The sequence below is a fragment of the Mytilus edulis genome, chromosome 9 (assembly GCF_963676685.1).
Source record: "Mytilus edulis chromosome 9, xbMytEdul2.2, whole genome shotgun sequence".
NCBI classification, from domain to species: domain Eukaryota; kingdom Metazoa; phylum Mollusca; class Bivalvia; order Mytilida; family Mytilidae; genus Mytilus; species Mytilus edulis.
The window spans coordinates 20808805-20831140 of record NC_092352.1 but is presented as its reverse complement, the minus strand read 5'-3'; the positions used below and the strand labels follow the sequence as shown (position 1 = coordinate 20831140).

Genomic DNA, 22336 nt, shown 5'->3' with positions numbered 1-22336 from the left:
TGCACAGCCAAACGGACGACCAACATTGGCAAGTCGGGTGAAGACAAAGTGGAAAGCTAGTTGAAAACTAACAACTACTAATTAAAAAACTCATGTGTCTAAGTTGAGGTTCATTCAAGTTTTTGTTGATAGAATTGAAATGATCTGAACCAAAGTTCTAGTTTATAGTTTCTATATAAGTTTAATCATAAAAACATTCAATTCTATCCAATATTCCATTCCATGACATTCGATAATTAAAGAGTTTTGACAACTTCACTGGCGTTCATGTACAGATGACGTTGTTCATTACTTTTTTTAACAATTTTTTTTTTTTTTTTTTAAATTATGTGTACGCACGTGCCTAAAGTGCCTAACGGCAGCTACGCCCCTGATTGTACAACTTCTCAAGTTTGCTTTAGGCATTTTGAATTTATGAGAATTTTCAAAAACATGGTTTCTCAATGAAATAAACATAATAGTTCTTGAAAAACTGGTCATTATCGTGATACATGGACTGCCCGTAGGATAGTGGTATTGACTGCGACAGTCATTATCACTATCTTAGTCAATACCACTGTCCTGTGGGCAGTCCATATATCACAATAATGACCAGTTTTTCAAGATCTATTATATAAATAATACGTTTGCAGTGTCTTTATTTTAGTAGCCATATTAGGTGTTAAAATTGACAGCAGACTTAGCTGGAAAAATCAAATTGATCAAATTTGTGCTAGCATTTCATCAAGAATATACTTTCTTTCTAAATTAAAGAAATTTTTAGATATTAATGCCAGGAAAGCATATTATAATGGGTATATTCTGCCTCTCATCGATTACTGCTGTATCGTTTGGGGAGATGTAAAAATGAAGGGATAGTAAGAATATTAAAACTTCAAAAAAGAGCAGCAAGATTAATTCTTGATGCAGAACCATTATCCCCATCAGCCCCCTTATTTAAAGAACTTGGATGGATGACAGTAGAAAACAGAATCAAATACCACAAATATTTATTGCTATTTAAATGTATGTGGAAAGAAGCACCACAGTACCTATCTCAAAAGTTTCAACTTATATCTGTTAATAATCCTTATGCCTTAAGTGGTGTTACTCAAGGTAATTTGATAGTTCCAAAGCCAAAAACTGAACTGTTTAAAAAATCTTTTGCTTATTCTGGAACAGTTTTATGGAACAGACTACCGTATGAAATGCATAAAGTGCAAAACATGTATTCTTTTAAACAAATTATAAAACAATACTTGAGACAGTCCCAATACTCAGTCTGAAATGATTGCAACTATTACTCTTAGAATGTATGATTTTAATGATTTGTATATTATATCTATTTACTACATGCAATCTGTAACTGTTTTATATCTTTCAATCATGGTACATGTACATTGAAATATTATGTCTATACAATTGTGTTTATATGTTGTATGTTTGCTTTTTTCTCTTATTATTTTTTTTTTTTTAACTTGTATTGTACACATGTATATGAGGGCCTCAGGGAAGATTAGTAATTGTAACTAACTGTGTTTACCCTCTTTAAATAAAGAATTTATTATTATTATTATTATTTGATTGTCCCATAGACAATAAAATTCATGTTGATCATGCCTGAAAATTAAATAACATATAGACACTACTGTTAGATAATAACATTTTACCCAGAAGTCAGCTGGATGTCCTAAAGTCTATCATGTATATGCTGTAATAAAAATCAAGATGTCTGATTGTTAAACTGAAGATCAGAATATCTTCTACCTTGCCCTGACTTTCTTTCTGCTGTGTTAAGTCAACCATTGGGAAAAGTTCCTTGACCTTCAATATTTGAAAGTGAAACAACAAACAATATTCCTTCTTTTATTAAGCACTGCACTGATAACATACATGATTATATTTTGAAATGACCAGTATATACCTCGTGAAAGAAAACCTGTGTTTTCTTCAGAACTTCCTTTAGCTCTGAAAGCTCTAAGAAGTTCCGTTTTAAAGCCTCTGCATTGGTGTTCACCTCCCTCAACTCTGATTCTATCTTCTCAAATGTTGCTTCCAAATCAATCATCTCTTTAGGAGCTGGAGCAGTAGGATTTTCATCAGTGTCTGGGATTTTCAACTCTTCTTTCTTCAGTTCCTTCTCAATGTACCCTGTAAACAGCAAAAGGAAAAAAGTGAATGCATTGAGCTCACCTTTACCCTGCCCTGAATTTCAATGAGCATACTTAACATTCAGAAATCAGCGAAGTGAATGCCATGAAAATTCATTACACCTTACATTTCAAATATATCATATTAAATGTGATTTTTGAACTATTTTGTTGCCCAGGAACATATGAAAAGCAGTAATGCAACCAACGAAGTACAAATTTACTAAAGGTCTGTATAGGGACTTTGGCTACACCACAAAGTTAAAAATTGGCAAACATACAATTTTTCCTCAAAACAAAAATCAGTATCGACAAAAAATAAATGAATTCACAATACTTTAAGTTGTACTTACTTAATCTCCTTTCCATTTCATCACATCTCAAAATTTCACTAACAAATTTCCTCTGGAAAGCATTTACATCTGGATTCAGCTGAAATCAATTATATATATATGTGTGTATCATTATTTTAATTTCTTCAAAATATCATATTAACTTAATCTCAATTCATCTATCATTTGCATACCATCAAATCATACTAATGAATAGTAAAATGGATCATATACATGTAATGTAGGCTGTCTGATGGTAATTTTGGAAATCAGAACATTAAAAAAAACAAAAAAAAAATCCTTTAAATTATACTGCACAAGGCACTAACCCTTAAACTTGAAAGGAAGTATTTAATGTATCCATCTTACCTATTAATAAATACCAATAACACATTTAAGGAAATATTAAAGGTCTGATTTATAACTTTGAATCCCCTGTTCACAGGTTACTAATTTTCTACTTCTTGTACTCACATCTTTAAACTGTACAAGTCCAAGTTCTCCCAACTGAGATATACATGCATATGCAGCTTCTGATTGAAGGAAGATCTGACAAAGACTCATCTCTTCACTGCGGAAGAGTGAACCGGACATCTTGAATTCTTGTTAGTTACCTGCAAAATATAATCAAAATTCGTAGCTTATCTCATCAAACTTAAAGAAGTGCCTTTTTTTGCACAAGGACCATGAACATGAACATGATGAAGACAGATTGTTTGATTGATCTATAATTTTTTTTAACTTTTTTAAAATCAAAGATGCATGATTTGTTTCATTAGTTGTTAGTGGCTTTGAACTAGTAGTCCGTCGGAAGGGGACGATAAATGGCTGACCCGTGTTAAGAGAGAGCCATATCTCTTGCACGTTAAAGACACCCTTATAGATGATTTGAAAAAGAGTAGGCTAATGCCGCTACAAGGCAGCACTCCCACCCGCAAAGTGGAAAGGGATTAATATAAGTTGAAAAACTTGTTTCCCAATCCACTATAAATAAATATGTTTAAACTAAACTAAACTAGTAGTCAGATAACTGAGAGTACTCTCAGATCTGCTCCTAGCGTCTTTTTTTGTCGGGATGTACAAGTACCCGGCCACGTCCACTTGTATTTTTGTCCATCTGATGAGTTAAGCCTTTTTCAACTGATTTTTATGGTTCGTTCTTATGTTGTACTGTTATACCACTGTCCCAGGTATGGGGAGGGTTGGGATCCCGCGGTATCCGGTCGTTCCGGCCCCAAACCGATCTGGCCCCAAGTCAATCCGGCCCCAAGTCGATCCGGCCCAAGTCGTTCCGGCCCACAACGATCCGGCAACAAGTCGATCCGGCCCCATAATAAAATATGAATAAACTATATTCACTATATGGAGGAATTTGTGACAAATTTGAACTGTATAAACGGAATTTGCAAAAAGTGTCGATGATGGATCACAACAGGTAAACGAAGTATTGAAGTACCAGTTAAAGAACTATTCTAAATCGATACGAAACTGAGTGTTAGTTTAGTCTTAGATGCATGATTTTTTTATTAGTTGTTAGTGGCTTTGAACTATAGTTATTGTGTCTATTTGTACAGCAGCTCCAATGATATTTTAAAATGTGAAGATATTTTCAAAGTTGACTTTGAATGTCATGGCGATTTTTATTTTATTTACTTCTCACACAGAGTAGCTAAATAAATATTTACAGTCCAATGGAACCGTAAAAATTTAACTCATCATTAATGTCTTGTTTAACCAAATCATTAGTCTATAATTGGTTTGTTTATTCAATAATTGTCTGATGATTGTGAACTAAGGTAATGCCAATCGTAATCACTTAATTCAATCAAATCCTGATTAATTAAAGTTACGTTATCAACAAGGTCTTTGTAGTTTGATCTTTTGTTTGGTGTTTGGTGTTTATATAATAATAATTAATTGTATTTTTTTCAGGTAACATCAGAGGCTTCTATAACACATGTTACACTTGTTTTTCTTTTGTAATATCGAATATAGTCAATTAATTTTTTCTTAAAATTGACAATACTTTGAATAGTTGTGTGTAGATAAAAAAAAACCAAGTAATATGAGTATCCATTATTCTTTATTGCAAGAAAATAACAAACCAATGACACTAAATGCACATGTTGGTCCCATAACACACAAGGAAAAGCCATTGTGATATAAAAACAAACGCATTCTGTCTTCTCTTTTATAGAAAGGACTAGGCAAATCTAACAACATTTCTCAATTTGAGAATTTTAAGAACTTTTAAAAAAGAAAAACAAAATTTGTATGTATCAGCTTGGGGATCGGCCTGTCGTGCCTGTACTGTTGTGTATGTAGCTATTTGTTATAACACAAGATAAAAGACGTATTGGATTACAGTCTGCGTTTTACGTTTCCGCAAAAAAAAAGTCTACGTTTCCGGAAATAAATACCTTACTTTTCCGCGAAAATAGTAACCATCCAGAAAAAATATATTAAAGATAATTAATCTGAGTACCTTGAACCGTTGATTGTAGTAGCATGAAATTTTTGTAATAGCCGTATGCATTGCGCATTTAAAGTCAATTTATCTACCTCGGGCTGGAGATTTAGTCTTCGGGTTGTGCACAAATCAATAAGCAGATCCCACATTTTGATAAAAAGTGGAAGTAACACAAACACAAGAGGAATGAAGTTGCCATTTTACACCCATGTATCGAATAGTTAACCGTGCCATCCATGCAAATACATGTATCACTTGAGTTATTTCATTACATAGACAATCAAAGACATTTCAAGTTGGCGAAACACAAAAATATAACGATTCCGACATCATCATCTTTCACTAAGGTGAAACTTTCATATTTTTTTTACTTCTAGTATATTGTAGATAGAAGATCAGAACCCTTTTTGTATGCTCATCTAAAGAAAATATTTTTCAAAGGCCTTTTTTTTTTTACCGTACACCGTACACCTTTTACATTATAATTAAAAGAAATCAGAAACATTTATGAATTACAATTAATATATCTTTATTTTTATTCCTTATAAATATATTTTTTATTGGGGCCGGATCGACTTTACATATGGGCGTGGGGCCGGATTGACGTAGGCCGGATCGAGTTGGGCCGGATCGACGTGGGGCCGGATCAACCCGAAAGCGGATCCCGCTAGCATGTTTAACCCCGCCACATTATTTATGTATGTGCCTGTCCAAAGTCAGGAGCCTGTAATTCAGAGGTTGTCGTTTGTTTATGTGTTACATATTTGTTTTTCGTTTATTTTTATTATGTAAATAAGGCCGTTAGTTTTCTCGTTTGAATTGTTTTACATTGTCTTATCTGGGCCTTTTATAGCCGACTATGCGGTATGGGATTTTCTCATTGTTGAAGGTCGTACTGTGACCTAAAGTTGTTAATGTCTGTGTCATTTTGGTCTCTTGTGGACAGTTGTCTCATTGGCAATCATACCACATCTTCTTTTTTATACCACCTTGTATTTGTAACAGTTGTAACAACTCTCAGTGGCAGTAAATATGTCCTGCACTTCATTACAGTAGGCCTCATACTTGCAGCATGTACTAATTGTATTCAGCATGTTTACTGTTATTAAGTTTCAGTCATGAATATGCATGAAATATTTGCAGCTGGACGAAAAGCAAAAAAAAACCAAAATATTCCTTTGCCTATCAAGCCAGATCTCCATTTCTACAAAGTCAACTAACTAAATAAGGATTCTCCTTCTTGATTATTCATTTGTAGGCTCAACTAATTAAAATTCTTAAAATGGAGCACTTACCACCTAAGACTGAAACTTTCTCAACTTCCCAATATTATCATGTGAGTAATCTCATGCCCCAAATGATCAAAATCAAGATACGTCATGAAAAAAACAACAACGGAAAATATTCGGAAACTAGTAAAATGCTTGAAAAATATTTAAACTCATCTTTATAACAATCTCCAACTATTGAATTGAGAGGGAAAAAAACCCGAAATATTTATAGACAATTTAAAAAATGTAAATGTTTAATTACTGATTAAAAGAAATATTTCAACGTCAGCTGATTTTGACATTTTTCACATTTTGATATTTTCCCTGTTGTTCATAAGTAACTTCTCTCGAGTTTTCGTAGGGCTTTACAGATTGCAGAAGATTGCACGTTTTCGTTGTAATATTTTGTAAGTGAATGTAATCATAAACAAAAGGCATGAACCAAAATTGAAGTTATGTGAAATATTCTCCACCTTAGACAATCTCCCATGAAAACCCTAAGTTATCGTCGTGTCATATGTTTTCGTATGTCATATGTTTTCGTATCAACCACATTTCGTCGGTTTCGACTGCATACGCGTACATTGTGGCATGTTTTTCTGTTTCTATATTTAGAACAACAACACCACTACAACTTGATATATTTAAAACATATTCAACGTCGCTTTTTAAAGACGTTAGAACAAATTAAATAAAACTGACCTATTTAGCCATTTTTATTTAATGTCAAAAATACGCATCACTAGAATAGTTGTGGAAAAAAATTCTGAAGGATTAAAATAAAGTCCAGATATGTTTTTTGCAAGTCAGACACCGGATCTTCAAGACATATGACTGTCATGTGTTTTTTTGGCCGTTTTAATTATAAACCATCGAGTTAAAATTAGCAGGGTTCTTATATAAAATGGTTGTTCAAAATCCAACTATTCAATATTTCATTGACAATTTTTTTTTATACATCCTTGATACATGAAGATGAAAACAGTCTTAACTTTTTATATTTAATCATAAATTTTGAAAACTGCATTTTATTTTAGAAAAAATAATGTATTTTGTACAAACCAGGTGCCAATCTGAAAATTAATCAAAATCTAAAAATTTCATTACACGAAACACCAACCTTACACTATTTACTAGTAATTTTTAGTACTGAAAAGTATTTAATAACTTTTTTTATGATTCAAGCGATCACCAGAACCACGACTTTAGAAAAAATTTATTTCCGGATTTTGTAGTCATTTCCTGTCCGTGTACTGATCCAATTTTTATTTCATACGAAAACATATGACGCCGTTTTTTTGACATACAAAAATCGCAAAGTAATCGGAAACAGTAAAAAATCGTAGAAATCATTGACAAAAAAACTAGATACCTAAAATCAATCTACAGGACATGCTTTTTAAATCTGAGTAAACACCTAAATAAAAACTCAACAGTAAAAACCGTAAGCAGTGAAAATTGTTATTAGTACGAAAACACATTACACGATGATACCATTTTAGACAAGAGACACAGGTAGCTTATATTTTCGATGATGATTTCTTGACTATAAATACAATTTACCTAAGTATTTTAGGCAATTAGTCTCTGATGTATTTGAAATTTACTATATTAACCCTCATAGATATTTGAGAATATGTGACACTTGACCTAGAATTTGTGACACTTCATACAACAATCACTTTTTTGTGGGAATTTCAAAATTTTACGGGAACAGCTGTTATATCTCAAGGAGTACCTCAAGGAACAGTTCTTGGTCCAATACCTATTTCTGGTCCATATCAACGACATAGCAGAAAAAGTAACATCAGAAATTAGGTAGTTTGCAGACGACAGTGTATGCTACAGAGAAATTAAAACTGAAGATGACTGTGCTGAACTACAGAAGGATATAGATACCCTTGGTTATGGGCAAGTGATTGGGGAATGAGATTTCAACCAGTTAAATGCAACATGATGACATTTGAGTCGCAAAAAGAAAATAACATCATTTAAATACACCTTGAGAAATACGGAACTCCAATTTTTAACATCCATAAAATATCTAGGAGTTAACATCACAAATGATCTACACTGGCCAGGGTAGGCACATAGAGGAGATATGCAATAAATCTTACAGGACATTAGGTTTACTAAAAAGAAATCTATTCGCATGTCCACTTGAAGTTAAACTCCAGGCCTATAAAGGACTGATACGACCTGTCCTAGAATATGCAAGCACTGCCTGGGACCCACATCAACTATATCTCCAAGACCAACTGTTAAATGTACAGAAAAGAGCGGCTAGGTTTATAACATCAAACTACACTGATTACGAACCAGGAAGTGTGACAGTGATCTTAAATCAGCTACAATTACCCTCTCTTAAAGACCGTCGTACACAAAACAGATTGATTCTTTTCTGCAAGAATGTACACAGTCAAGTAAACTTACCATCTGAAAAAACCATCCCGTACAACCAAGAACATGCACAGTCAACATTTCCTCAGACTTCAAACTAAAACAAGACACATTAAAATACAGTTTTATTCCAAATACCATTAAAGACTGGAACCTACTACCACCGGATATCTTCACCAAAATACAGACAGCAGAAGAACCAGTTAAAACTTTTAGTGAAATTGTAAGGGGATTTATCACCGTAAACCTATCAAGATCAAGATCAAGATGTATCCAAATACACCTTATCACTATTTGTCCGCCATTACTGGACATCACACAGGTTCCCTTAAGTTTTGAAGTGATTGTTGTATGACGTCAATAGTTCAAGCTGGACAGATTCTCAGGTCAGAAGAGAATAGCGATAATGTGTACATATGACGGCACAGACAAAAGGTAGTAATGAGATCTGTAATGGAATACAGGTCTGTTTGCCAACAATCACATGTGCCTATAAACCTGTTGTTGCAAAGAGTCTGTCACTTATATTCTCATTCACTTTTATTAAAGGGGCATTACATTTTTACATGTAGCTGTCAAATTTATTTTCACTGATTTGACTCAAATTCTCATTTTTATGATATATAAAACACTAAAATGATATCTGAATTAAGAAAAGTCTAAGCTAAGCAATTTATAATGCATGGACTTGATAATATGTATCAGCATTTCATGTGTAGTTTAGTCTAGACACCATCTAATTAAACTATTGAGGTGACCACCGAAGACTGCAAATAGTCATATAACCCAATATTAAATAAAATATAGATATAAATAGAGAACTCGTGCAATTGGAATTTTGTTTAGATTGGTTTATGTTTGTATTGTATGTGTAAAATGTATGTTGATTATAGTTTTTACCTGTATAATTTGTGGATTGAATCAGTCAATAAAAATTGTTTCACTTTCAAGTGCACCCAATTATCCAACAACTTTTTTATTGAGTAAAATTTATATACAGAAAAGATACACTTTGTATACATGAATTGACATAATTATGTTTTGATTATTATTTTTATTCAGAAGCAAAATGGAAAAGTTGGAAGGTTTTGAATTTTGGAAAAAGACACTAAAGTCTGCAAAATATGTCGTTGCTCCAATGGTCGACCAGAGTGAATTGGCTTGGAGAATGTTGAGTAGAAGATATGGAGCAGAATTGTGTTATACTCCTATGCTCCATTCATTAGTGTTTTGCAGAGATGCTAATTACCGAGCAGACTCTCTCCAATCATGCCCTGAAGATAGACCATTAATTATCCAGGTGAGCAGAAAATTATCATTTTTGTCCCGAAGCTGACTATTGTTTATCATGGTGAGCAGAAAGTCTTTTTGTTTTGTGCCAAAATTAAACCATTTGTCTAAGTGAGAAGAAACCCTCCATGATTGTAGGGAATCAATATTTTATGTATCTGTAGCTATAGGTTAGAAGAAACTCGATACTTGTAACTTAAAATGGTTAAGGTGAGCAGAATCTGAATGTATCAACATGATCGAATTTTTGTCTTTAAGAAAAATCACTGAATTTTAATCCATTAATGTACTTAAAACTACATTGTCATGATTGTATTGAATTGGTTCAAATATTTTGAAATAAAAAAATTAAGAGTTGAGGCTGATTAAACACTTCCTGAACATCCAGCATTTACTGGTGAGAAATCTTGAACTAGCTGTGACATTTTCCACTTTTTTTGGGGTTCTTTTTTACAGTTTTGTGCCAATGATCCTGAGGTTTTACTGAAAGCAGGTTTGTTGGCTCAGGATCACTGTGATGCAATTGACCTAAACCTAGGCTGTCCACAAGTCATTGCTAAGCGTGGTCACTATGGGGCATTTCTACAGGATGAATGGGACCTTATAGAGAAAATGGGTAAGTCATGTAAGTGTAAGGTAGATTGACAGTGTTAAACTTTTTTACTGAATATTGATGGAATATTCTGCTTGTTTCATTTTATGTAAAAGTTGTTTAAAATGAAAAAAATCCTAAAAAAAATCTTTTCTTTTACAGTAAAAGTCTGCCATGAAAATTTAAAAGTACCAATAACTTGTAAAGTGAGAATATTTGAAAGTATACAGAAGACTGTTTTATATGCACAGATGTTAGAGAAAGCTGGATGTCAAGTAAGTTTTGGTCACTACCGTAAATTCAGAAATTATTGTGAAAAAAGCAACAGGGTTATAATTGTAATAATTTAAACTCGCATTTTAAAAAAATTTATATGATTTAAACAGGATTTTTGTCAATATCTTAAAGATAAAAAAATCGCATTTTACTCTGAAATGACAAGATTGCAATAATAAATGCATGCAAAAATTTCAGAATTTACAGTATGTCCTTGTATTAATGTGGACTTCAAACAACAACACTGATGATGAAAAAAAATGTCAGGCAATTCATTGATAAGAGGTTTCAAAGTTCCTGAAGTTAAATGAGATGTCCTTATCCAGGAATATTTTATAATTGGAACCGGCAATTGATTTGAGTCAGATATTCTTAATAAAGACAAAGCACAAAAATGTCAGTATTCTCCTCAGAAACTAACAAAACCTTTAAATAGACTTATTAAAAGGGGATATAGTTACGATACTGTTGTCAGGTCATTAAAGATTGCATATTTTGGCTTTAACATTGATTCACTGATAGGGTCTTTGCATCGGAACTAAACACATTTATTTCTAAAAAAACAGTTGTTGGCATGACACGGGTTATGTTCTTCTCATATATTTTATGATAGTATGATACTAAACCCCTAACGGGAGGGATTGTACCTGATATTCATATGATGAAGACATAATCTTTCAATCAGTTTAATTGAGGTCTGGAGCTGGCATGTCAGTTAACTGCTAGTAGTCTGTTGTTATTTATGTATTATTGTCATTTTATTTATTTTCTTTTGTTACATCTTTTGACATCAGACTCGGACTTCTCTTGAACTGAATTTTAATGTGCGTATTGTTATTGTTTTACTTTTCTACATTGGCTAGAGGTATAGGGGGAGGGTTGAGATCTCATAAACATGTTTAACCCCGCCGCAATTTTGCGCCTGTCCCAAGTCAGGAGCCTCTGGCCTTTGTTAGTCTTGTATGATTTTAAATTTTAGTTTCTTGTGTATAATTCGGAGTTTAGTATGACGTCCATTATCACTGTACTATTATGCATATTTTAGGGGCCAGCTGAAGGACACCTACGGGTGCGGGAATTCTCGCTACATTGAAGACCCATTGGTTGCCTTCGGCTGTTGTTTGCTCTATGGTCGGGTGGTTGTCGCTTTGACATATTCACCATTTCCTTTCTCAATTTTATAGTTTAAATCACTATTTGATGCTTTGATTGATAACATTTATTTTGTATGAAACTGCTACCATAATTCTCAAAATCTAAAATTTTCTTTTACTTTAATACTTACTGGATACAAACCAGTAATTTTCCTCAGTTTTAAACAAGACTGCTATATCTGCCTTATATTTCAGCTGTTGACAGTCCATGGTAGAACAAGAGAACAGAAAGGATTAAATACTGGATTAGCAACTTGGGAACATATAAAGGCAGTCAGGTAACATCAAATATGAAAATGAAAATTCTCTCAGTCAGCTGATTTTGTAAAATATTTAGATTTTCTGTCAACAAGACACTTACACTTGTCCATTCTTATGGTAAAAAGCACAGTTTCCAGTGAATGGTAAAAAGCACAGTTTCCAATTCACTGGCAAGTACATAGTAAAAGCCAATGAGACCGCAACTTCTTACAATATTTTCTGGTGGAACCAACCCCTATTGAAAAATGGTATATTTTTTCGATTTTGATACAACCTTGAGAGGTGAACATTGAACAAATGTGTTTCTTAGTCATTCAAGTATTACCCTATAGTTACAGCAGTCCATTCATATTGACTGGAAGTAAATGTGACTTGATTGTCTTGCTAGCGAAATATTATTAGCAAGCCAGGTCTGCTTAAATGTTTATATTTTACAGATTTTTTGACAAAACAGTGGCATATTATTCAGAGACAAACCAGATTTCTTTTGCTATATTATACCTCCTTGTGTTCTGTACCATTTATATATATAAATGCATGCAGTGGAATAATATCTATTATTCCAAATACACTGCATGTTGATTTTGATAGCGGAATCAACGTCTGATTGGTTGAAACAATTCCACGTGACGTCGAACAAAACTTCATATTCCCTTCCGAGTATCATATTCCCCTCTGAACGTCAGGATTGCCTTCAGCGATGTTACCCACAGTTAATGTTTTAATTTTTTTATTGAAGATAGTAAAATAATTTCGTTTTTAAAACTATTTCAGATCTAAAAACAGAAGTAAATGAATAATTAACTTTTAATCGGTTCTTATTATCATTTGTGTATGTTGTGTTTAGTTATATATAAAAAAAACGGATAAGAAAACAATAATGTAAACTAATATCTTTTGTTCAGAAGTTAAAAAAAAGTATAGGCAGTGGAATAAAACATTCATTTCCCTTGGCCTCGGGAGATATGAAGATTTTCTCACCCTCCAAAAATTATATTTCCCTCAGGCGCAGCTCTCGTGAAATTTGAATATTCTTGGGTGAACAAATCTTCATATCGCCCTCAGGCATGGGAAATAAATGTATAATAACTATATATGGCCCATACTATAAAAGTTGTGACCATCAAATCAATGACTACTTTTCACATTTTTCTGATTTAGAACTCTAAAGAAGGGCATTACAGTTGTCAAATTTTCATAAATACATCTGGGAAGTGTTTATGGACCATGAATTGCATGGTTGTATCCCTGCTGTCAACACAGTTCAGCTTGGGCTGTTCTAAAATGTATGGAGGGTCATACAGGCCATCAAAGAATGAAGTTTGCTATCATGACTACAGACAGGATTGGGGGCGAAGGAGTTATGACCTTCATAAATGTGTCTGCACCGAACATAGTTTGGTGCAGAAAATTTTTCATTTACATCTGTAAAGCTGTACATGTATTTGGACAAACATTTGAGACATGTTACGTCTGCTGAACTATTTAATGTGTGATACTACTTCATTAAAACTACATCTGCTGTCATTATTAACTTGTCATTTAGCACCAAGTATTTTACATTGCTCTGAATTCAACATAGCTCTGAACAAGAGAATAACCTATTCATTACAGATAACTTGCTGAAAGAATTTTATCAAAAATGTTTGATTTTCTATAAAAAAAAGACTATGAAAAAACACATTACAAAGTTCTCTTAGAAAATAAACAAACATGTAACAATTATATGTTATAACCTTTGCATATGCCTGTTTAAATTAGATAAATGTGTTATAGAGAGAAATTAAAGATACCTGTATATGCTAATGGTAATATCCAGTACCTGCCAGATGTGGACAGATGTATTAAGGACACTGGTGTACATGGTGTGATGACTGCAGGTAAAATGGAAATTGTCTCCCCTTATCATGTAATTTTAAAACAATGTGATTTATCTCTCAGATAATAAGTTAGTTTTATAGACAAATTTGTTCTTTTTAGAAAGAATAAAAATGTTAAATTAGTATGTAATAAATGAAGAGTTATTCAGAATATCAAATGGTAATAACTTCATTGGTTGGTTAGATAGAGCTTTGGTATTTTAGTTCTCTTTTGGTGAAATTTTAAACAGAAAATCTAATATTTATGATAAAAAGAGATGTGGGATTTATCACAATGAAAATGCATCCAAAATAGCACAAAAAAAGTTAACTAAAGGTTATTATAACATTACCATATTTTCTTTAGTCTTCAAACTAATTGATAATTTATATATGTCACCTTCCTTTTTTAGAGGGAAATTTGCACAACCCTGCCTTATTCAAAGGTATAGATCCACCAGTTTATCAGATGGGTGAAGAATACCTTCAACTTGTAGATAAATATCCATGCCCTGTGTCTTATGTCAGAGGTCATCTATTTAAAATGTTCCAGCATGCGTAAGTTTGTTCAATTTGGAATATTTCATTACAGTTCAAAAATTATCTTTTTATGCCCCACCTACGATAGTAAAGGGACATTATGATTTCTGGTCTGTTCATTCGTTCGTCCGTCTGTCCCGCTTCATGTTAAAGTTTTTGGTCAAGGTAGTTTTTGATGAAGTTGAAGTCCAATCAACTTGAAACTTAGTACACATGTTCCCTGTGATATGATCTTTCTAATTTTAATGTTAGTTTTGACCCCAATTTCATGGTCCACTGAACATAGAAAATGATAGTGCGAGTGGGGCATCGGTGTACTGGGAACACGTTCTTGTTTAGCGCTATTTTCCTCATGCTTGTAGTTTAAAAGTTTGGTTGGTTTGCTTTTGGTGTTTGTATACCAACTTTTGTATATTATATTCGGCATTTTGATTAACATCAAATAACATAAGTATATTATAATTGAATACAATATGAAGCCCTGTCTATTGATTAATTGTAGATGTCAATCTTAATTATGAAAATGGAAGTTTTTAATGACCTTGAATGAATCTTAATAACAATGCTTGAGCAAACATTCATACAAACTAAGCAAGCAAGCCAACCAAACCCTTGAACTACAAGTCTTAGGAAAATAGCTACAAAACCAGAATCAATAATTATTTAAGGAAGTTTCTGCTAGACATAGGAGCAAATTTGTTACAATCATGGGCAATGGCATATTATTCAAAGATTTTGTAGACAACATGTTGAACTTATACTGAAAATGGAGGAAAAAGGCATTTTTCAAAATTTTTGAGCTCACCTTGCCAGGAAAACAGTATGAGCTATTGCAATCACTTTGCATCCATTCTTCTATTGTTTGAAAACATTTCTTTGAAAATCTTCTCTGATATAGATCAATGGATTGAAACCAAAAACTGAATGCCTATTCAAAAAATTAAAATATGCTAAATTTTAAACATCTTTTTAACAAAACACTAATGTTAGAAATCAAAACAATATGTTCAAGTACTAAATATGAATTGACATTTTATCCTTTCTCACATCAAATCAAAGAAGAATTCTTAACTGAAATAATTGCTTTATTTTATATTGTATTTATAAGGCCACATTCTTATTCCCTTGTATTATTCAGATTACAGGTTCATTTAGATATCAGGGAAATGATAGGAAGTGGTAAATCTGTTGAATGTTTCAAAACAGCTGTGTTGTTGTTAAAAGAAAGATGTTTGGTAAGTTTCTCTGTAGAATGGCCAAAAAGGCGACTGTGAATTCGTTATTATTCTTTAGATACCAATGTATTGTAATAAAACAAATAAAACTCGATACTTTGCGCTGTGTTACTTTTATGCTCAAAATCTATATATCAAAGGTGCCCATACAAAGGTACAAAGTAACATCATAAACAAAAGACGTAAATACGGGAAACATAACGTTAACACTTGCATTATATTCTCAACAACCAATTTACATGGGTTTCTTGTGTACAGGTGAACCACAAATGCAAATGTTTAACGAATTACAAATTTCATATGAGCTTTGTATACAGAGGTTGCTAACCCACGAAATCAAATATCCAGGTTTACCCCAATCCACGAAAATTGATACCCCCGAAAATAAATGAACCCACAGTATATTGCTGTTAAAAGAAAGATGTTTAGTAAGTTTTTCTGTTGAGAGGCCAAAAAGGCCATGTTGATGTTAAAGGAAAGATGTCTGTTAAGTTGCTCAATAGAATTGTCAAAAAGTTGGTGCAGGTATTTGATTAACACAGTTATAGTTTTGTAAATTTGTAAATTTTGAAAAAGGCAAGATTTTAGAAATATAAGCACATGTTGATAAAGGCAAGATTTTAGAAACAACAGTACATGTTTAAGATTGTGCAAGCTACTTTTAACCATTACAGAATAAAACCTTATCATCATATTTCAAATGCAAAATGGATAATAAGTTATTATTAAAAGTTATCTTTTTAGGAAGACATAAAAAAATACAATGAAAGAAAAGAAGAATATAAATCTGATCTACCTCACCCATATTGGATCTGTCAGCCTTATGTTAGACCTACGTAAGTAGCTTAAACCTCACTTTTAATCTCTGATTGTTGAAATTGAGTTAGGTAATAATAAGTGCATACATATTGTTAAAATGTGTAAAATCAATGTTACAACTTTGTTCAAACTCACCTAATTTATATATAAGGGCTATTCCAGGGAACAAAATATTGAAGGTTTGATCAGAAAATGATATTTTTTTCTGTGGGTAATAAGGGGGGAAGCAAAAACAATTAATTGTGTGCAAATGAAAATAAAGATTATGAATGGGTGGGTATAAAAAATGTAATCCAGCTCTCTTATTTAATATTTTTGCAAGGAATAGTTATAAACCTAACTACCAGTGACTTATTAAATTGATATAAAATTAAATCAAACAGACTTAAGATATGCTTCAACAATTTTTGTTCCATTACAGACCTGAACAAGCAGAAGAGAATCTTGCCAAGAAAGTTCCTACAAAGAGACAGATACATATGGAAAACCCTCCACCCGAACTAGCAGGATTGTCTAAAAATAAGTTAAAAAAGAAATTAAGAAACCCATATAAAAACTTTGATAGAACTCCAGGGAGGGAGAGTTTTGATAGATGTGTAGAATGCACAAATCCAAGGGTATGATCACTTATTGTAAATGTATTAATTTTACCAGCATATAAGTTATACAGCTTTTTATTTCAGTCTATGTTTTCAGGTTGCTATTTTCAGTTTAATGATATGATTTATATTACTATAGTTTTCAAGAAATTGCATTTTTTGTGCATTTGTTGATGCAGCATAAATGATAAAAACTGTTTCATCACAAAAAATTATTAAATGATTAAAAAAAGGAAAGTTTTAATATAAAATAAGAAATTTAAAAATACTTGATGAAAAAAATTAAATAGTTTATATCTGGGTTTTTAGAATAAAATGACCTTTAACCAAATATATTTGAAACTTGTTTAAAGTACAAATGTTAGAAAGGAATATTATTCACTATGTTATTTCTGGTATTCCAAATATTTGAGACCACAAAAGAAATTTTATTTTTCTGTTTTTTTAATTAAAAGTCTGATTGTATTGTAGGGTAAGCGATGCGACTTCCAGTTGTGTAAAAGTTGTTGTAAGAAGAAAGTGTTGACAGAAACATTAGACTGTATAGGTAATATTTTAATACCAAAGCAAAGTATATACTGATACCCCCGTCCGTCCATATGTCACCCAGTCCAACCGTCCCATGAACATTTTTCGTCACTTCTATCTCAGGAACTGCATCAGAAAGATCTTTGAAATTTGGTTTCAGGGTTTATATAAGTCAGTTATAGCATGTAATGCATTTTCAGATTCATCACGCAACAACTTCCTGTTTATTAAAAAAAAATTTAAAAATTCAGAACACTTGCATCATTTTATAACACATGACATCCAAGTAGTTGAAAAATTTTGTCACATTTATCTCCGGAACTACATTACAATGATTTCTGAAAGGAGAAGGTCCGGTAAGGACCGATTTTGGCCTCAAATTTCATGTTCATCTGACGAAAGATTTTGACCACTTTTTAAACACTTTAGTGTCTATTTTATTTGAATCAATTAGTTTATGTGAAAGATTTTAACTGATTAAGTCATAAAAAACGCATCGATTGAAGCTAAAATACGAAAAATCTACCAAATATGCCGAAAAATGTCATTTTTCAGATGGTTTTTGTCAAAAATGAAAGTGGCCGCATCCGTGTTCATCCTCAACCTTTATATATGGTATGTATAATTTTTAGGAAGGATACGGCCCATGTCTTGGTGATATGAATCGACCCACCAGCTTCACTGAGTAGTGTTGGGTTTTTGTGTTTGACTAGACCACGGGCTGTTGCAATAACGATAGCTTGGTTTACGATGCCACCGGCTTCTCTGATGCTGCGTATGTGGGCTGCTACATCTTTGTCTAAATCACCAAGTAGTAGCGGTCTACCACGTTTTTCTGGTGTCAACGCATTGACAGGTTGGTGATTGGATTCTTTTGAGTGTACAAGATATTTCTTTTTCATGGCTCTTACTGCACTTTCTTTAATGTCAAGTTGGAGGTCTTTGCTAAATTTGCGGGCAGCGGCAACATTGCCATGTTCAGTGGCGTATTTAGCTATTTTAGCACGGGTCTCTGGTGTGTAGTGGTTGTTGCTGGCTTTTCTCTTGACCCCCCGTTTTGTGCTGGTAGTTGACTCATCAGTAGCAAGAGAGTTGACAATTTCAGTGTTAGCAGCTTTAATTTTATCAGCTGCATCTTTGTTGGTAGCGTTATCAGGATTGGGCAACCTCAAGACGATATCGTCAGGGGAGCGTTTCTTTGTGACAAACTTCCACATTGACATTTTTTTACTTAATGGCGTAAAAAAAATATCATTCCTATTTATAACCAAATGAGTCTTTGCTAATCAAAGCTAATTTATAAGATGTGTAATTAAATTTATTTTTAACAATATACCACAAGCCAAGCCTTTATGATGAATTTTATTTTTCTCAACTTCGCTTGTATGCATAAAAGGACTAAGAAGCCAAAAATAATTTACTACGGGTGATTGCGATTATCAACTTTTAATATTGTAATTTATTTTCTTTTGAAGTTAAAAATATCCTATAATTACCCAAGCCGGGCCTCGCTCTACACTAATCTTCTGCACGTGGTCGATGTTCAATTAAGTTTCTAGATCCCCAAAGTCGGCATGCACAACACATAAGTTCTAGTAATGCATCTTAGTTTCTAGATCCCCTTTACAAGTTACATCAGTTAAGAATTGTGTATTCAATCACAGAAAACATACGGAAGGTAACTAAATGCATAGATTTGAACAAAGCTTTACTTTGCGAAAAGACATGTGAACATCTGTGATTTACAATAATGTTCAGCATAAAATTTTTTTTTTTTAATCGGCAAGTCGCAATAATTAAACCTCGCATTTTTGCCTGTGGTCGGCACATCGCAATAATAAATGCACGCAATAATTTCTGAATTTACAGTATCATAAAATACAACTTACATTTCAATATTAAGGATGAACACGAATGCGTCCACTTTCGTTTTACACGAAAACCGTCTAAAATTTAACAAAAATGCTAGAATTGTGAAGATTTCAGTAATTTAGCATGACTTAATGGTGCTAGTACCCGATATATGTGCATTGTATTGTCAAAATCAGCCCAAATGTATGTAGCAGAAGCAATCTACTGTCCAATGAATAACTGAAAGTTTACATTTTAACAAATTTGTAAAACTGCTATATTTTGGGGCCAAAAAGGGGTCTTACTGGACCTACTCCTTTAATAGCTCACAGTTTCACTGTTTTCATTCCATTCCCAACTCATAGAATTGTACTTTCATGTCAGTCTCAGATTTTTTTGTCGTGCCTGGTAGACATAGAAAAAGGGGGACTTAGTCGTCCTGTTTCCTGCATCAACGGCAGTGACTTCAACAATGTATAAGTTTGTGACAGCGACAGATTTATGATGAACCACGAATGTTGGATCAATGATATTTAGTATGCAGTTGTATAAATATTGACACATATCTCATTTGTCCATGGAGATTTGGCCCTCCTCCCTCAAGTCATGCATGATCGATTGACTTTGAAAACGATTTAAATTTTGGAAATGTGTTATCATACCGGTACTTAAAATCTTTTAAAAAATCCCCTTTCCTTTCAGAAAGTGCTATATCAATTTGATATTGGTTTTAAGTTTTATGGTTGAAATAGTATCAGTTCTCAAAGTTTTATGGTTGATATATAGAATCAATTCTTTTGTAATTTGATTTATTTACAACATTTTAAATATTTTTCAGGACATAATATTTTAGTGAAAACTCGAAAAGAGAAAGAGATGGAAAATGATCTGAAAGAAAAAGAATTAAACAATATTGAAAAGTCTGCTGTGGAAAGACTGTCTGAAAATAATGTTACGAACCAAATAGAAGATTGTGATAAATCAGATTCTGAAAAGTGTTTGAACAATTCTTCCTATGACTCTTTATCATGTAAACACACAGAAGATAAAGAACAAGCAATAGTCAACATGACATTAGAAGATAGTGTGAAACATTGCGGAGTCCAATCAGCTGATTCTACGAACAGTTTGTAAAAATAGTTTTATTAAAATATTTATTGTTTTATATTAATTTTTAAACTATTGAATAAATTTGACCTTTTAATACCTCACAAGTTATGAAATCAATTGTTATTAAATTATGCTGAAAGAAAAATCATTGTTAGTTTTTGTCACTTCTGTAACAAAAGACTTTGGTTTTACATTTCAGTCAATGAAGTTTGATTGCCAGACTTTATATATTATTCTCTTTTTCACTTAGTATAAAATAAGAAGATTTGGTATGACTACCAAGAAGTCTACTATCCAAAAGAATCAAAATAAAGTGAATTTAAGCAAATAAAGGTCACATGCAGCTCTCAGTCATGAGCAAAATCCTTTCGGAATAGTTACCTATAAAAGGCCCTAACACGACAAAATGTGAAACCGTTAAAAAAAAGTCAACTGCCTGAATTATGACAATTCAATATTAAAAAACAAAAACTGGGATAGGCACAATTAGAATGGGACAGGGTTAAACATACTTGCGAACACTCAACCCTCCACATGACTGGGTAGTCGTGCAACAGCAAAACATAAGAACTAACTTTGAAAACCAAGTTTTTGAAGATTCTCTTCAAATTTCTATGAAGATTTCCAATTATCAAATCCTTGAATAATTTTGATTACCATATTGAAACATTAATGAGGACCATTTTATTGGGAGAACTTAGTTGAGAGTATTGTAATGTGATAAAAACATTCTTAAAATGGCGGAACTCTTCTTTCAGGTAGGGATCTTGTTAAAATATCCCATGATTAACTCATGTTGCCAGGATAGAGATTCCTTTATTTTCTAGATAAACTTCAAATTTGTATGAAGATTTCACTCATCAGCACCTTTGATGATTTTGATAATCAGAAATATTTTGAAATGAGGGACCATTTATTTATTTCAATAGAAATATAAAAAAATAAGATGTGGTATGATTGCCAATGTAACAACTCTCCACAAGAGACCAACATGACACAGAAATGTAAAACAACTATAGGTCACAGTAGGGCCTTCAACAATGAGCAAAGCCCATACTGCATAGTCGGCTATAAAAGGCCACGAAATGACAATGTAAAACTATTCAATCGAGAAAACTAACAGCCTATTTTATGTACAAAAAATGAAGGAAAAACAAATATGTAACACATAAACAAACAACCACTTAATTACAGGCTCCTGACTTGGGACAGGCACATTCATACATAATGTGGCAGGGTTAAACATGTTAGTGGGATCCCAACCCTCCCCTAACCTGGGGCAGTGGTATATTAGTACAACATAAGTACGAACTATAAAAATCAGTTGAAAAAGGCTTAACTTATCAGATGGACAAAAGCTAAGCTCTTCTTTGTGTATATTCAGGACAAGAACAAGTTCACAATACATCAATAAGTACAATATGAACATTTAATGGATTTTGAGATAACAGTTGGGATGGGACCAGACATAAGAATAAATAAGATAGTTAAAGGAACCCTCCATGAGTCGGTGCATTACGTTTGCGCGCAGCTTTTCATTACTATTGCGCGCATTTATTTGACAGGTAAACTCAGGCAAGCTTAGGCAATAACTCTTATTTATCTATGAATTTATTCAAT

General features: G+C 32.7%; 3 protein-coding genes across 7 annotated transcripts in view; 1 reads left to right on the top strand and 2 right to left on the bottom strand.

Annotated features, from left to right (window-relative positions):
• Positions 1-6312, bottom strand: part of LOC139489631 (V-type proton ATPase 116 kDa subunit a 1-like) — a 37960-nt gene extending 31648 nt beyond the window's left edge. For all 4 annotated transcript variants that reach the window (XM_071276253.1, XM_071276254.1, XM_071276255.1 and 1 more), the window contains exons 1-4: positions 6227-6312; positions 2936-3075; positions 2483-2561; positions 1904-2130 (exon numbers count right to left, since the gene is read on the bottom strand). In XM_071276253.1, coding sequence (XP_071132354.1) covers positions 1904-2130; positions 2483-2561; positions 2936-3055 — 426 coding nt within the window. In that variant the 5' untranslated portion in view covers positions 3056-3075; positions 6227-6312. The remainder of the gene's footprint in view (positions 1-1903; positions 2131-2482; positions 2562-2935; positions 3076-6226) is intronic.
• LOC139489648 (leucine-rich melanocyte differentiation-associated protein-like) overlaps positions 1-22336 on the bottom strand; it is a 511226-nt gene that overhangs the window by 411304 nt on the left and 77586 nt on the right. The window lies entirely within an intron of this gene.
• LOC139489634 (tRNA-dihydrouridine(16/17) synthase [NAD(P)(+)]-like) lies at positions 6557-20861 on the top strand. 2 transcript variants are annotated; one of them, XM_071276260.1, is made up of 12 exons: positions 6557-6609; positions 9665-9902; positions 10349-10508; positions 10647-10759; positions 12110-12192; positions 13952-14055; positions 14448-14592; positions 15713-15809; positions 16554-16645; positions 17050-17245; positions 17699-17774; positions 20445-20861. In XM_071276260.1, exons 2-12 carry the CDS (start codon positions 9672-9674, stop codon positions 20738-20740), a joined length of 1593 nt encoding a protein of 530 aa, XP_071132361.1. In that variant the 5' UTR covers positions 6557-6609; positions 9665-9671; the 3' UTR covers positions 20741-20861. The 2 variants fall into 2 exon arrangements, with proteins under 2 accessions (XP_071132361.1, XP_071132360.1); XM_071276259.1 differs by lacking the exon at positions 6557-6609 and adding an exon at positions 7700-7717.

Bases quoted from the DNA above. Each gene is read 5' to 3' on its own strand.
- LOC139489634 (XM_071276260.1), top strand. From the start codon at position 9,672: ATGGAAAAGTTGGAAGGTTTTGAATTTTGGAAAAAGACACTAAAGTCT. The intron at 10,509-10,646 runs GTAAGTCATGTA...TTTCTTTTACAG, and splicing joins GGACCTTATAGAGAAAATGG to TAAAAGTCTGCCATGAAAAT. The intron at 17,775-20,444 runs GTAATATTTTAA...AATATTTTTCAG, and splicing joins AGAAACATTAGACTGTATAG to GACATAATATTTTAGTGAAA.